Raw genomic sequence first — 17,306 nt, forward strand, 5'->3', positions numbered from 1 at the left:
AGTTAACCCATTTTAATCTACTTTTTTTTTCCAACCACACATTTACTTCGAAATTGTATTGTAACCGCGTGTATTTAATGGGGAGCCATCTATTGCAACAATTTTCTCCTCTAATAATAAAAAAAGTTATGTAGGTAATTATACGAACACATTTTTTTAAAATATGATAAAATACATATAATGAAGAGTGGTAAACTAGAAGACAAATCATAAATTCTTTACCGAAATAAATTCAATACCTATAATTTCTGAAGCTATAAATATCTTTACACTGAAAAACTCATTTTATTATAATTATTTAAACTGATTTTATGAAATAGTATTTACATATCATAAAATTCACATATTAAAATTACATAATTCAAATATATGTAGTAGGCTTACAAAGCTATGAAACTATCACCATAATTTAAACTTAGGGCATATTTGTCATCCCAAAAAGACATATCATATGCCTGATCAGTCACTCCCCATCTCCCTCACCCAAGCAATCATTGATCAAATTTCTGTCTCTATAGATTAGACTTTCTGGACATTTCATAATAACAGAATCATATAACATATATGTTTTTATAAATATTGTTTAAATATATTTTTATTGATTTCAGAAAGGAAGGGAGAATGAGAGAGAGATAGAAACATCAATAATGATAGAGAATCATTGATCAGCTGCCTCTTGCACACCCCACACTGAGGATCGAGCCAGCAATCTAGGCATGTGCCCAGACTCAGAATACAATGGTGAACTCCTGGTTCATGAGTCAAGGCTCAAGCACTTAGCCAAGCTGATCAGTAAATAAAAATATTTTTAATTTAAAAAAAAGCTTTTGAATGGCAATGATTGGCTTACTAGTAAGCAAATTAACTTACTTTCAATATTGATATCTTTATGTTTCTCCTTTAGATATAAGGAGAATGCTATGAAATTATCAAGAATTCATCATGAACAGCCAGTAAAGCCTCTGGATCGAGCAGTCTTCTGGATCGAGTTTGTCATGCGCCACAAAGGAGCCAAACACCTGCGGCCAGCCTCCCATGACCTCAGCTGGCTCCAGTACCACTCTTTGGATGTGATAGGGTTCCTGTTGGCCTGTGTGGCAACTGCTACATTCGTCACCACAAAATGTGTTCTGTTTTGTTGCCAGAAGCTTTTTAAAACAGGAACAAAGAATAAAAGAGAGTAGTTGTTTCAGAGGCCTGAGCTCATATGCCTGGTAGATAGGACTCCTCCACTTTATTCCAGCAGGAAATTGCGATGTAAGGGTCACTGTCTCCTGTGACAACCTTTCTTTTCACAATTTAGCTTCTCAGGTCAAAATTTGTTTTCAAGTGACTACCTGGTTAAGAGTTGTAAATATGTCATGCCAAACATAAATACTTATTTAAAGTAAAACAAAAATAAAGCCATATGAATATACTTTTAAATTTGTTATTCATAATTGCAAAGTTATACCAAAAAATTAACTTAATTGTGTTTCAAACATTACACATGAAGACAAGAACATTAAGTAGTCTCTCCACATATTAATATTATTTTGAAAATATTCAGAATATTTTAATACTAGAGGCCTGTTGCACAAAGATCCATACAAGAATAGATCTTCCTTCCCCTGGCTTCACTCCTGGCTGACATGAGCCACCAAGTCCCTGTTCCCAGGCTGCCCAAGAGCCTGCAAGTCCTCACTCCAGGACAGAGCACCACTCCTGTAGCTCCCTCAGTCCCTCCTCCCACTCATAGCAGGCGTCTTGTACCCGCCCCAGAGGTTTCACCCCTGCATATGCAAATTAAACTCCCATCTTTGTCAGGCTAATTTGCATACTCACTCCTGATTGGCTCTGGGCATTGCAGAGGAATGATCAATTTACATGTTTGTCTATTATTAGGTAAAATTATTTTGGTGGAAAAATCTGTAGTTTTATCTTTTGCTAAAGAAACTATTCAAAAGTTAGAATTGTGCAAAATGATTCATCCACCTATTTCATTTTGGGAGACCATCAATGCTCTTTTGTTTTTCTGTGCATCCAGCATCAGCATCACATCTTACCTAAAGACAAGGAAGTCATTTGCTTTCATCCAGTTTAAGCTAATTTATCATCAAAATTTATGTGGATTGAGAAATACAACAACAGCTAATTGTTTCCTATTGTGAACTGAGCTATTTATGAAAGACCTTGGTTTTAGTAGCTAATCCTCTTTACCTCACAGCCCCCTAAAAAGATTCACCTGGTAGTTTTCACTCTCCTTTTAGTCTTTGATAATGGGTATATGGTTCCAAGTATAAATTTGATAATCTAGAATCCATACTCTAAAGGGACTTACTGAATTTTCATTCTCTCCAAATATGTGTGTACATATATATGCCCACTTCTTATAAAACCAGTCACAGAATCACTTAGCTACTTAATAGACTCGGTGAACAATTCAATGTGTTTGTTGAAGGCAGTTTGAAATAATGATTATTTCGTACTAGGGGCCAAGTGCACGAATTCGTGCACCTTGAAAGGAACGGTGGGTTGCGAGGCTGCAGTGAGCACAGAGGTGGGTCTCCTCCGATCTTCCCCACCCCCACTTAGGCCCTTCCACTGCAGCCCCCTGTTCCCTCTCTTCTGGAAGGCCTGCTCTTGCCATCTTGCTCTCACATGCTGATGGTGCAGCGTGATTAAGGTGGTGCCAGCAGCTGGTGCAAGCGGGACTGTCATTGGCAGAAGGTATGAGAGGTGGCTGCTGGCCCCTATTGCCCCTCAGGAGCAGGAGGAGGTAGAGAAGACCTTAGAGGTAACTGGGGCCAGCAGCAGCTGCTGGCATCCACTGATGGTGCCAAGCGATCAAGGCAAGTGCTGGGCACCAGCAGCAGATGCAAGCACTGGGCAGGACCGTGGCGCATAAGAGCAAAGAATTTTCAGTATCAGCAATCACCAGAGGCTTGCCCCTGTGACAGCAACCGACGCCCTGCCTTGGTCTGGTGCTCCCGCTCACCTACGCCACCATCCCACTATGGCCAACACCCGCCATGTTCCACATGTTACCCTGGTATTCAGCACACATCATAGCTACTGGTTGTTCAGTTGTTTGGTCTATTTGCATATTAGCCTTTTATTATATAGGATAAATCATACTAGATCAGTATGTCTCATTATTTATTTCTTTCCTCAGAAGCCTGTTATTCCATCCCTCCCATTAACCTTATATAAAAGCATTACAACTTTCAGCCATGACACACACACAAAAAAGAACACAATCATCTCTTCCGTTTAAATCTAGGCACACTATCACTGACCATTATCAAAAGCAATGCAAAGAATACAAAAATCATAAACATTTTATGGAAATTGGAAAATCAAGTCACAAGGATATCTAAGGTTGTCCTAAAACATACACACCAGGATTGCAGTGTGTCCGGATGAGAAAATCAATCCTGTCTTTACAGGTCAAAAAGATCATCATCAAAGTCTCACAATAAATATTGTCCAGCCTATGGTATGAATTCATTTTAGAAACAAATGAAAACTTTATTGCTGGGGGAATTATAGGGCACATTTATCACTGCAAGTCCATGGAACTCTTCTAGATAGTTGAAATAATTTCAAAGGAAAAACGGAAATGCACATTGTCATTGTAGGTAATAATGTTAAATCATGCATATAAGCTTAATTTTCCTCAGATCTACCCTGTAACACATGTAACTGATAAAGATTGGTGATTAAAACACAAACCAAAAAAAGACAAACATGTCTAAATGGAAATACATGGAGGATATGAAAAAGCAAGTCACAGGCACTGAGTTTAGGTAAACGTAAACTGAGTCAGTAAATCATTACCCACAGAATATTTACCAAGCATAAGAATCTATGCAGGAAGGGGCCGCCTTGGCTGCCAGGAAGTACTCACCAAGAGGGCCCAAACTGCCCAGCACGGGGAAGGGAGGAGGCGCTGAGACCCTGGACACAGAGGCTGCCCTTGGCCTTCCAGCACAGCAGGAGCCAGAGCAGTGGGTCGCCTGGCGCCCAAGCCTCCAGGTCCCAAGATGTGACTCTGAGCTCAGGTGGGTGTAGTGCAGTGTTTCCCAAACTTTTGACGTATGTGTACCCCTTCTATAATTTTCGTAACGCTGAGTACCCCTCGTACTCATGAGAACGTAGAATTAGGCGCAGCTAAGCACGGTGCAGTGCATGTCCCCACCAAATTCTTCCCGTACCCCTGGAGGTACGTGTACCACACTTTGGGAAACACTGGTATAGTGCTTCTGAGCTGGGCGTGCACCCACAGCTGCACCCGCCACTGGCCTCCTCGCTAGTCCTTGGCTGCGGTGGGCTCCGCTGCCCATTGCTCAACTCCGGGCAGCAGCCTGTGCAGGCCGCCTTGGCCTTCTGGAGTATGGCGGCGAAGAAAGTGGCTCATTGGTCCGCTAGGTACTGCGTGACCAGGCATGAGTCTGTCAGGTAGGATGTCTTCGCTGCGCCTGCGCCTGCGCCTGCGCCTGCGCCTGCGCCTGCGCCTGCGCCTGCGCCTGCGCCTGCGCCTGCGCCTGCGCCTGCGCCTGCGCCTGCGCCTGCGCCTGCGCCTGCGCCTGCGCCTGCGCCTGCGCCTGCGCCTGCGCCTCTGGTTCTGCCTGGAGCACGTGCCCCACGCTCCCCAGGGACGTCAGCCATGCTCCAGACCCGAGCTGCTCCCAAGCCGGCTGCCCATTGCTCAACGTGCCCCGTTGCTCCCTGGCCAATGGTGCCTCCCTCAGGGCTGGTGCTGGCCCAACAGCACCTCCTCCCCCTGGGCAGCTTGGGCCCTCAAGGTGAATGCTTCCTGGCAGCCAAGGCGGCCTCATCCCGCATAGATTCTTACGCTTGGCAAATATTCTGTGGGTAACCATTGACTCGTGTTGGCCAGCGTCTGATGTTTCAAGGCCGAATGCAATCTACCACTATGGCACCGGGCCTCGCCATGGCTGGGTCTTCGCTCTGCTACCTCCAGCTGCGCGGATCGCAGGGTGCTGGGTCCTAACCGGGGTCCTGGCTGCCTGCAGAGGCCGAAAGTGTTGAAGATCACTACAGGCGTGGGCCTCTCGACAGTGGCAGCCTTCAGCCTTGCAAAAACTTCGAACAAGGCCTTCCGTGGCTTCTCAGCCACCGTAAGTGCCACTCCCTGAAGTTGCTGAGTATCTGAGAGAAAATGTCCGTCACCGACTAAACCACAATAAGGAATTTCTGGATTCTGGGTCATCCCACCCTTAGAGGCCTCAAGTGGAGGTAGGCATGCGTTGTGTGCCTCATGCCCTACACATCCTTTTGAAACGTTTGGAACTAACTGATGCAGAGAGCCCAACACTCTTAGGACAGGCAATCCCAGAAAACTGTGAAGATACTGCTTTGTCAGCAGCCCAAGAGTGAGTTAGATCCTTTAAAGTCCAACAAGATATGAGGCCTCATGGCACATTAACAGTGACCGCCTGCAGTCTTCCTCCAGTGGCTCAACCTCTGCAAAGACGTTCCCTTCACCGCATCCGTCGCCTATCAAACTGAAGGCATCTGCAGGACACGGAGTTACCTGCCATCCAGAGGGGATGAGTGGGTTTGGAAGGCTTTGCAGCTCTTTCCTTGTTCATTTCCCCCACCAAGGAAGGCAGGACCCATTCGGCCAAGGGCTGGCTGCATATTCCCTTCTAAGGAACTGGATTTTCTGTCTCTGGTGCACATAAGGTACAATCTTCCTGTCACCAGTATGTGTGTTTTTAACCATAGGTTTGAAAGGACCACATGTTTTTCTTCAGCTCTTTACTAGCATTTGCCAACCGCCACGGACTGATTTGATTACTTTTTCTCCCTGCACCATATTCCATCCCACCTCACTTTCCTGCCTTCCACCACTCTTAGATGAATGGATGTGGTAATTCTAGCTATTGTAATTTGTGGACCTGTTGTTTGTGTTGTTTTCTGTGAAGCGCGTACAGAGTATTGGATATGGGAGGTAAAGAAGTATCGTAATTTTTCATGGTCACTCCCTTCATAGCCATTACATAGCCAAACTATCTTGTTTCTTTTTTTTTTTTTTTTTTAATTTTATTTTTTTATTTTTTTTTTGTTATTTACACATTTTATTTTTTTAAAAATATATTTTATTGATTTTTTTTGACCCCCTCCCTCCCTCCCACACATCCCCTCCCTCCCCAGAGTTTTGTGTCCATTGGTTGCACTTATATGCATGTATACAAGTCCTTCATTGATCTATTTTCTCCCCCAGATCTTCCTCCCCTCCCCGCTGTAATTTGACAGTCTACTTGTTGATATACTGTCACTATATCTATCTTATGGTTCATCAGTTTATAATATTCTTTATTATCCACAAATGAGTGAGGTCATGTGGTATTTCTCTTTCATTGATTGGCTTGTTTCACTCAGCATGATGTTCTCCAATTCCATCCAGGTTGCTGCAAATGATGAGAAATCCTTCTTTTTTATGGCAGCATAGTATTCCATTATGTAGATGTACCATAGTTTTTGGATCCAATCATCTGCTGACGGACACTTTGGTTGTTTCCAAATTCTGGCTATTGTAGATTGTGCTGCTATGAACATAGGGGTGCATATATCCTTTCTGATTGGTGTTTCTAGTTTCTTGGGATATATTCCTAGAAGTGGAATTACTGCGTCGAATGGGAGTTCCATTTTCAGTCTTTTGAGGAAACTCCACACTGTTCTCCACATTGGTTGCACCAGTCTGCACTCCCACCAGCAGTGCACGAGGGTTCCTTTTTCTCCGCAACCTCGCCAACACTTGTCGTTTGTTGATTTGTTGATGTTGGCCATTCTGACAGGTGTGAGATGGTACCACATTGTTGTTTTGATTTGCATCTCTCGAATAATTAGTGACTTTGAGCATGTTTTCATGTGCCTTTTGGCCTTCCTTCTGTCTTCTTTTGAAAATATTCTATTTAGGCCCATTGCCCATTTTTTAATTGGATCATTCATCTTCCTTTTATTTAGTTGTATAAGCTGTTTGTAGATGTTGGAGATTAAACCTTTATCAGTGGTAACATTTGCAAATATGTTCTCCCACACCGTGGGCTTTCTTGTTGTTTTGTTGATGGTTTCTTTTGCTGTAAAAAAGCTTTTTATTTTGATGTAGTCCCATTTGTTTATTTTCTCTTTAGCTTCGATTGCGCTAGGGGTAGTATCAGTGAAGAAGTTCTTTTGGCATACGTCTGAGATTTTGTTACCTGTGGATGCTTCTAGTATTTTTATGGTTTCCCGTCTGATGTTTAAGTCCTGTATCCATTTTGAGTTTATTTTTGTGTATGGTGTAAGTTGGTGACCTAGTTTCATTCTTTTGCATGTATCTGTCCAATTTTCCCAACACCATTTATTGAAGAAACTGTCTTGACTCCATTGTATATTTGTGCCTCCTTTGTCAAATATTAATTGAGCATAGTGATTTGGGTTGATATCTGGGTTCTCGATTCGATTCCATTGATCTATATGTCTGTTTTTGTGCCAGTACCAGGCTGTTTTGAGAACAGTGGCTTTGTAATACAGTTTGAAGTCTGGTATTGAGATACCTCCTACTTTACTCTTCTTTCTCAGGATTGCTGTGGCTATTCGGGGTCTTTTATTGTTCCAAATGGACTTTGGAGAGTTCTTTCTAGGTCAGTGAAATATGCCATTGGTATTTTAATGGGGAGTGCATTGAACCTATAGATTGCTTTAGGAAGTATGGACATTTTGATGATGTTGATTCTACCAATCCATGAACATGGTATGTTCTTCCATCTGTTTACATCTTCCTCTATTTCTTTTTTCAGTGTCGTGTAGTTTTCCGCGTATAGGTCCTTTACTTCCTTAGTTAAGTTTATTCCTAGGTATCTTAATTTTTTTGGTGCAATGGTAAATGGAATTGCTTTTTTAGTCTCTGTTTCTATAAACTCACTGTTGGTGTATAGAAATGCCATAGATTTCTTGGTGTTAATTTTGTATCCTGCTACATTGCCAAATTCATTTATTAAGCCAATTAGTTTTTTAATGGAGTCTTTTGGGTTTTTTATATACAATATCATGTCGTCTGCAAATAAGGATAACTTTACTTCTTCTTTTCCAATTTGGATGCCTTTTATTTCCTCCTCTTGTCTAATTGCAATGGCTAGTACTTCCAGTACTATGTCAAAGAGGAGTGGCGATAGTGGGCATCCCTGTGTTGTTCCTGTTCTTAGAGGGAATGGTTTTAGTTTTTGCCCATTGAGTATGATGTTGGCTGTGAGTTTATCATATATAGCTTTTATTATGTTGAGGTATGATCCTTGTACTCCCACCTTGTTAAGAGTTTTTATCAGGAAAGGGTGTTGGATTTTATCAAATGCTTTTTCTGCATCAATTGATATGACTATATGATTTTTATCTTTCAACTTGTTTATGTGATGTATCACGTTTATTGATTTGCGGATATTGTACCAACCTTGCATTCCTGGAATAAATCCTACTTGGTCATGGTGTATGATCTTTGTGATGCTCTGCTGGAGCCGATTTGCTAGAATTTTGTTGAGGATTTTGGCATCTATGTTCATGAGGGATATTGGTCTGTAATTCTCTTTCATTGAGTTGTCTTTATCAGGTTTTGGTAATTGGGTAATGCTGGCTTCATAGAAGGAGTTTGGAAGTGTTCCTTCCTCTTGAATTTTTTGGAATAGTCTGAGAAGGATAGGTTTTAGTTCTTCCTTGAATGTTTGGTAAAACTCTCCTGTGAAGCCATCTGGCCCTGGGCTTTTGTTTGCTGGAAGCTTTCTGATGACTGTTTCAATTTCTTCCCAAGTCACTGGTCTATTGAGATTTTTATATTCTTCCTGATCGAGTTTTGGAAGTTTGTATTTTTCTAGGAATATGTCCATTTCCTCCAGGTTGTTCAGTTTGTTGGAATAGAGTTGTTCGTAGTATTTTGTAACAATCCATTGTATTTCGGTGGGGTCTGTTGTTATTTCACCTCTTTCATTTCTGATTTTGTTTATTTGGGTCCTCTCTCTTTGTTTCATGGTTAGCCTGGCTAGAGGTCCATCTATCTTGTTTATTCTTTCAAAGAACCAGCTCTTGGTTTTGTTGATCTTATGTATTGTTTTTTTGGTCTCTATGTCGTTTATCTCCGCTCTGATTTTTGTTATTTCCTTCCTTCTGCTTACACTGGGCTTTTCTTGTTGCTCCTTTTCTAACTCTTTGAGTTGTAGAGTTAGATCATCTGTTACTATTTTTTCCAGTTTTTTGCAATAGGCTTGTAAGGATATGAACTTCCCTCTCAAAACTGCTTTTGCTGTGTCCCATAGATTTTGGATTGTTGTGTTTTCATTGTCATTTGTTTCCAGGATGTTTTTAATTTCTTCCTTGATTTCTCTGGTAACCCAGTCCTTGTTTAATAGCAAGCTGTTTAGTCTCCATGTGTTTGATTTCTTTGGATTATTTTTATTGTAGTTAATTTCCAGTTTTATGCCATTGTGGTCTGAGAAGATACTTGATATGATTTCTATCTTCTTGAATTTGAAGAGACTTTGCCTATGTCCCAAAATGTGGTCTGTCTTTTAGAATGTCCCATGTGCACTTGAGAAGAATGTATATTCTGTGGCTTTGGGGTGGAGTGTCCTGAAGATGTCAATTAATTCCAACTGGTCTAGTGAGTCATTTAGGATTGATATTTCTTTGCTGATTTTTTGTTTAGATGATTTGTCGAAGGGTGACAGTGGGGTATTAAAATCTCCTACTATGATTGTATTGCTATTAATCTCTCCCTTAATGTCCTCCAGCAGTTTTTTAATGTATTTGGTTGCTCCTGTATTGGGTGCATATATATTTACCAGGGTTATTTCTTCTTGTTGGATTGTTCCCTTTAGTATTATGAAGTGGCCATCATTATCTCTTGTTATGTCCTTCACTCTGAGATCTAATTTGTCAGATATAAGTACTGCTACCCCAGCTTTTTTTTCATTTCCATTTGCCTGGAAAACTTTTTTCCATCCCTTCACCCTCAGTCTGTGTGCATCTCTTTTTCTGAGGTGGGTTTCTTGTAGACAACAGATGTATGGGTCTTGTTTTCTTATCCAATCTGTTACCCTATGTCTTTTGATTGGAGCATTTAATCCATTTACATTTAAGGTTATTATTAATAGGTACTCATTCGACGCCATTTTTATTCTATACCCATGTTCCTTCTTCACTTCTTATTTCTTTATTTTTACAGTAGACCCTTTAGCATTTCTTGCATTGCTGGTTTGGTGGAGATAAATTCCTTCAGTCTTTTTTTGTCTGTGAAGCTCCTGATTTCCCCTTCAATTTTGATTGATATCCTTGCTGGGTACAGTATTCTTGGATTCAGACCCTTCCTTTGCATGACTTTGTATATTTCGTCCCATTCCCTTCTGGCCTGATAAGTTTCTGTTGAGAAATCAGTTGCTAGTCTGATGGGGGTTCCTTTGTATGTAACTTTCTGTCTCTCTCTGGCTGCTTTTAAAATTCTTACTTTGTCATTGTTGTTTGCCAATTTAATTATAATGTGCCTTGGAGTCTGTCTTCTGGGATTCATTTTGCTTGGGACTCTGCGGGCATCTTGGATTTGTGTGGTTTTTTTCTTTTCTATTTCAGGAAAGTTTTCTGTCAATATTTCTTGAAATACTTTTTCCATGTCTACCTCAGTTTCCTTTCCTTCTGGAACCCCTATTATTCGAATATTATTTTGTTTTGTTATGTCCCAAAGCTCCCATAGGCTCTCCTCCTGCTTTTTAATCTTTTTTTCTAGAAGTTGCTCTACTTGGGTATTTTTTTCCATCTTATCTTCTAGCTCACTGATGCGGTACTCTGCTTCATCTAGTCTACTCTTGATGCTTTCTATTGAGTTCTTCATGGTAGCGATGTCACTTTTCATTTCTTCTTGGTTCTTCCTCAGTTCCTCATGGCTCTTCTTCATTTCCTCATGGTTCTTCCTCATTTCTTCTTGGCTATTGTCAAATTTCTCTTCCATTCTTTTTAGCCATGCTATGATCATTACTCTGAATTCTTGCTCTGGTAGGCTGCTTACCTCTGACTCGTTTACTTCCTTTTCTGGTGATGCCTGCTTTTCTTTCACGTGCGGACTATGTTTTTGTCTCCCCATCTTTTCAGGAAGTCTGGTTATGTGGTATTCCTTCTCCTGCATTGATTTTTGAGGTACAAAATACAACACTACCAGGTACAACACAAGAGGCACTTAACAGGAATGTATTTACAATATTAATAACCTCTAATAAAGGTGACCACTAGAGAAAGGCAACTTAGGGGATAGTTGAGAAGGAATAGAGGTAAAAATAAAATAAAGAAAAATTTTTTTAAAAAATTAAAATTTAAATTTAAAAAAAATTAAGTAAATTAAAAAAAAAGAGGGATAAAGAGATAGAAAAAGAAGAAGAGGAAAAAAATAATGAAAAAATGAAGTTGGAAAACAGGGAAAAAAAGAAGAGGGAGGGAGGGAGAGAGAGAGAGAGAGAGAGAGAGAGAGAGAGAGAGAGAGAGAAGAAGCAAACTAAAAGAGAAATGTGAAACAAACTATATATATGTGGAGAAAATTGCCAAAGAGCAACCTCTGGACCCCGCCAATGCCAGTAACAATATTTGGAGATTAATACAAACTACTATATCCATTATTATTAAGTAAGGCTATGATATACAGAAGTAAAAGAAACAAACAAAAACAGAGGATTTTAAAAAAAAATACAAAGCAACAATAACAATACAGGAATAAGCATAACAATTTCACTAAAAAGCATAAAAATTCACAATAATCAACCTTCACACAAACAATGTGAAAAGGATAGAGGGGAGAACAGATTTTTTTTTTTTTAACTAATTAATATAGTGCAGAGATTGGTATTTATACACTTGGATCAGGGGTTGGAATTTAGGTCTATAAGTATAGTGAGAGCTTTAGCAGGGGGTATACAGAGAGAATAGAGGAAAAACTAAAGCCAGAATGGGATAGGATAACTGTAGACTAAAGGGTAAAGTTTAGTAAGAGAGTGATAGTGTAAAGGTTGAGTTGAGATAGGGTTGAATGATGCTATAGTAGAGATTAAAATAGAATGAAGGTTACTCCTAATGTAAAATAAAGAAAAAATAAAATGGTACTAGAGAGAGAGAGAAAAAAAATAAATAAAAATTTTTTAAAAAATTGCAAAATAGCAGTAGTAATAGTGATGATAGAGATTGAAAAATGTAATAATTGAAAAGGTAAAATCAAGTAAGGAAAAAAGAAAAAAATTGTTTCTTAAGTAAAAGATATGAAAAATGAAAATTAAATAAAAGATGTAAAAAATGAAAATAAAATAAAGAATAGCAAAATTAGCATAAAAATGTCCAGTAGTGGCCCCTTACTTCCTCAGTTAATGTATTTGGCACTTCTGATTCTCGGACCAGACAGTCTTGCAGTTCCCAGCTTTCCACTGCACCTCAGTTTTGTAAGGTAATCCTTAATTTTAAGTAGGCTATATCTTAGTTATTTGTGTCCATTTATTTTTGATTAATTAAAAGACAAAAGAAAAGAAAAGAAAAGAAAAAAAAAAAAAAAAGAAGGGCAGTTTGTAATTCCGCTCTTAGGTGTCAGTGTTTCTGGTTTGATCTCCCAGTCTTTTTGGTTGCTCTGGCCTTCTTTCTCTATGGCTCTAGCTGGCAGGGTGCTAGCTGGCTCCCAGACTATCTCTTCTGGCTCCGATCCCTTGTTTCCAGGAAGGGAATTTCTCCTTGCAAATTCCCCGGATATGCCCAACTAGGCAGACCTTCCCTAGTATTCTGAAGCTAGGGGTTGAAGGGGATCAGGCGCTGAGGTGTCCAGATGTTCCGCCCTTGGCGGGACAGCCGCGATTCTTAACACTCTGTCCCGTGTCCCCTGGCGTTTTTTTAAAAATAAAATAAAAAATTCCCGCTTCTGGGGAAGCTTATGCCAAACCCAGCACTAGGTGTCGCTGCAGCCTTCTTAGGGCTCAGCTTTGCGGGCACTCCATGGAGGCGGGGCCAGAACTCTCAGGCTACCAAAGCTGGCCGTGCCGCAGGACCGCGATCTCTCAGGCTTTCCCCGCAAAGTCTGACCTTTCCGTGGGTGGCCGAAGAACTCCTTTGAATCCACGCGCCTGCGCCAACTCGGGCGTCTCAGCTACTGGATGGACCTCTCCGCTGTGGGCTTTCCCGGCCTCAGAGAAGCCACTCCTTTCTCGCAGCGCCGCCGCCGCCACCGCCGCCGCCGCCGCCGCTGCCGCGGGCCGCCACCGCTGCTGCCGCTGCTGGCCGCCGCCGTGGCCAGGAAATTCTGTCCAAAGGATCGCTCCCTAGCTTGCTAGAGACCTCGGCTGCCCCTCAGCTGCTAATCAACCCTCCCTGAGCGACTCAGATGCCACTTTTATCTGTTCTGGGACCAGAGTCAGAACAAGTCCGACTGTTCGGTCGCCATCTTCAAGCTCCGCCCCCTAGAACTTCCTATCTTGTTTCTTGTACTCAGATTAGGTTTCGGTCTCTCTTGCTCCGCTGCAAAAAATAAAATAAAATAAATACTAAAGACATGTAACAGGAAGAAAGACCACACAGCCATATCTGCCGGGTTTTGAGGAGTGATTTTTCTTCCCCTTGGAGGGAAAAAGCTTTTTCAACCGATACATTTGAAGTTGCCCAACTACAAGAGGTACCAATTTTGAATGCGTGCTATTGAGATCCAGAATGCTCAGAGAACCTGAACTTTTAAAGTCTAGAGGTGTGAAACTTACTGTTAGCCACCATCGAATCTGTCTGGGGTTTCAAAGGAATATTGGGTGCTGCAAATAGGAACCAAAGGGGTAAATTTATTATATCTATTAAGCCTGTGATTGGTTATTGTTTTCTTGCAATTTTAAAGAAACTAAAAAACGGGGAAGGGCCAGATGTCAAAACACATATCCAATTTCATTTTTTGAAATATATTTTTATTTATTTCAGAGAGGAAGGGAAAGAGAGATATAGAAACATCATTGATCGGCTGCCCCTTGCGCATCCTCTTCTGGGGATTGAGCCCGCAACCCTGGGCATGTGCCTTTCACCTGAAACAAACTTGCTACTCTTTGGAAGGCAACTATGCTCACCACTATACCACCAACACAAACCTGCTACTCTTTAGTCCACAGGCCAATGCTCTATCCATGGAGCCAAACCAGCTAGGGCACTTGACCAATTTTAAAATGTCACAATTAAACTTGAGCTAGTTTCTATCCATCCATCCATACATACATACAGGTTGTGTGTGTATCTTCGTAAGGAATCTAATAACTATGACAAGAACAGTATGACATGTTTTGTGTCATCATCATTGCCTAACTATTCATCTATCTTTTGCTTTTTCCACTTGTACTCCAAATGCTATGTCTGTTTTTCCTTTCAGGTGGAGGATTTATATTTTAACTTCCTGATTGATTTATCTTTGGACATAAGCATGAGCCATGGTAAAAAGTATCAGCTGTTTGAAAAGAAAAGGACATACAGAAATCCAAGAGACATATAGAAACATGCTTAAAGTCACTAATCACCCAAGAGATGCAAATCAAAACAAAAATGAGGTACCATCTCACATCTGCCAGAATGGCTATCATCAACAAATCAACAAACAATAAGTGCTGGAGAGGGTGCTGAGAAAAAGGAACCCTGTGGAAAACCGTATGGCGTTTCCTCAAAAAATTAAAAATGACACTGCCATTTGACCCAGTAATACCACTTCTAGGAATATATCCCAAGAAAACGGAAACACCAATCAGAAAGGATATGTGCACCTCTACGTTCATAGCAGCACAATTCACCATAGAAAAGATTTGAAAACAGCAAAAATGCACATCAGCAGATGAGTGGATTAGAAAAGTATGGTGCATCTACACAATGGAATACTATGCTGCTGTAAAAAAGAAGGAATTCTTGCCATTTGCAGCAGCATGGATGGAACTGGAGATCATTATGCTAAGTGAAATAAGCCAGTCAGTGAAAGATAAATACCACATGATTTCACTCATTTGTGGAACATAAATAATATTATAAACTGATGAACAAAAATAGACAGAGGTAAAGAAACATTGAGTAGACCTACAGCGGAAAGGCAAGGGAGGGTTGGAGCAGGGGACGGTGTGGATAAGACATCAACCCAAGGACTTGTATGCATGCATACAAGCATAACAAATCAAAACAAGACACTGGGAGTGAGGAGGGAGGGGATGTGCCAGAGGATATGGGAGGCCAGGGAGAGGTCAGTGGGTGAAAAAAGAAGACATATGTACTACTCTTTGTAATACTTTAAACAATAAAATTAAATTTAAAGAAAAGAAGCCTGTGTGCCTCCAGGATGCCTAGGAAATGGATTGCATTTCTGCTGCTGCTCCAGCTAGTTGCCACTTCAGCCCTGGGGGCTGTGGGAAGGTGCTGGTGTGGCCCACAGAATACAGCCATTGGATCAACATGAAGACAATCCTGGGTGCACTTGTGCAGAGAGGTCATGAAATGACTGTTCTGATATCTTCAGCCTCAATTCTTACTGATCCCAATATACCAACTGCTATTCAATTTGAGATTTTTCCTACATCTTTAACAAAAGATGATATGTTTTCTTTTTTTTTGTTGTTCAGCTGATCAATAAATGACATATGATCTGCTAAAAGATATTTTAGACATTTTTCACTACTGCAAGAAATGTTTTTGGAAGGTTCTGACATGGTTGAAAAGCTCTGTAAAAATGCTGTTTTTAATAAGAAACTTATGACCAAACTACAAGAATCAAGATTTGATGTCGTTCTTGCAGTGCCGCTGGACCCTGTGGTGAGCTGCTGGCTGAGCTACTTAAAATACCTATTGTGTACAGTCTCCGCTTCTCTCCTGGCTATAACATTGAAAAGTTCAGTGGAGGACTTCCATTCCTTCCATCCTACATACCTGTTGTCTTGTCAGAATTAAGTGCTCAGGTAACATTCATGGAGAGGGTAAAAAATATGGTCTATGTGCTCTATTTTGACTTCTGCCTGCAAACATATAATCAGAAGCAGTGGGATCAATTTTTAAACAAAGCGCTAGGTAAGCTATGTTTTTACTTAATAGCATGAAGTCCTAACTTTCCTAGTGCTTTGGAAGATGAGTTGGCATAAATATTGAGAGGAATTTGTCTTTTATAAATGGAATGACTAAATAATCTATAATAATAAAAGCATAACATGCTAATTAGCCTGCACAGCCTAACAACCTTCTGGACATCCTTCCAGATGACCTCTGGATGAAGCTGAGGCTGCGAGGACCGAGGCAAGCTGCCGCAGCTGCGAGGGCCAACCCCCTTGCATGAATTTCATGCATTGCACCTGTAGTAACACACAATGATCTTGTAATCTCACAAACACAAGGAGGGAGTTCCCCCCAAAAAAATGTATACACACTTTTTTTCTGATAACTCAATTGATGTTTCTTTCTTTTCAAATTTAACCCATTGGAGTTAATAATTATTCTATATTTAAATGTGTCTATATTTGTGATACACCCTATATCACAGAAATGCTTAAATTATAAGGCTAGTTTGAACCCTGGGGTACACTAGTAAGGGATACTCCAGGAAGTTAGAGACCCCAAATGAAAGCACCGAGGAGTTCCTTCAGCAATCACATACCCATTCTTCTTTGTTGGTTTGTAATAGGCTTATTTTTTAGAAGCGTATTAGGTCCACAGCAATATTAAGTAGAGATTTCCCATATATGTCCTGCCTCCTTTATTGTCAACATTGCCCACCAGAAAAGTACATTTGTCACAACTGATGAAAATATACTGACACAACATTATTATCTAAAGTCCATAGTTTATTTTAAGGTTCACTCTTGGCATTGTATATTCTGTGATTTTTGGACAAATTTATAATGTCATGAATCCACCATTATAGTATTTTAAAGAGTAATTTCACTAAAAATCCTCTGGGCAGTGGCTCTGCCCATTTATCCTATATATTAGTTTTACTATAATTTTTTATCTTCAATGAAGGCATTAGAAATTTACTAAATATTTTCATCAAAGCACAAATGTAAATTGAGAAGATGCATATTTTTAGCACAATGTCTATGGACCATTGGGGAAATTGCTTCTATTTGTTTCTCCTTAGTTTTCATATTTAAAAATTAAACTGTGTTGCCATACTACCTGAAGGAGTCTTTGAAGATGGAGAAATATGACTCTGTCTCAGATAGGAACCTATAAATCAAAGTTTCTAATGATTATATTGCTTCACTAAGTGCTTATAAATCATCTGTTTTAAAGGCCTAAAATATTGTTGAAGGGTAGATAACCAA

At 40.3% G+C, this 17,306-nt stretch overlaps 1 protein-coding gene across 6 annotated transcripts in view; it reads left to right on the forward strand.

Moving 5' to 3' along the window:
* The window catches only part of LOC311625609 (UDP-glucuronosyltransferase 2B31-like), a gene marked incomplete at its 5' end in the record, with an annotated part of 175,748 nt that overhangs the window by 108,527 nt on the left and 49,915 nt on the right, over nucleotides 1-17,306 (forward strand). For 3 of the 6 annotated variants that reach the window (XM_084890115.1, XM_084890107.1, XM_084890109.1), the window contains one exon: nucleotides 905-1,194. The exons of the other annotated variants lie outside the window; for them this stretch is intronic. In XM_084890115.1, the coding sequence (XP_084746241.1) occupies nucleotides 905-1,184 (280 nt within the window). In that variant the 3' untranslated portion in view covers nucleotides 1,185-1,194. Of the gene's footprint in view, nucleotides 1-904; nucleotides 1,195-17,306 lie in introns of those variants that run through there. 6 annotated transcript variants of the gene reach the window in all.

Source organism: Pipistrellus hanaki (genome assembly GCF_964339955.1).
Source record: "Pipistrellus hanaki genome assembly, chromosome: 1".
Taxonomy (NCBI): Eukaryota; Metazoa; Chordata; class Mammalia; order Chiroptera; family Vespertilionidae; genus Pipistrellus; species Pipistrellus hanaki.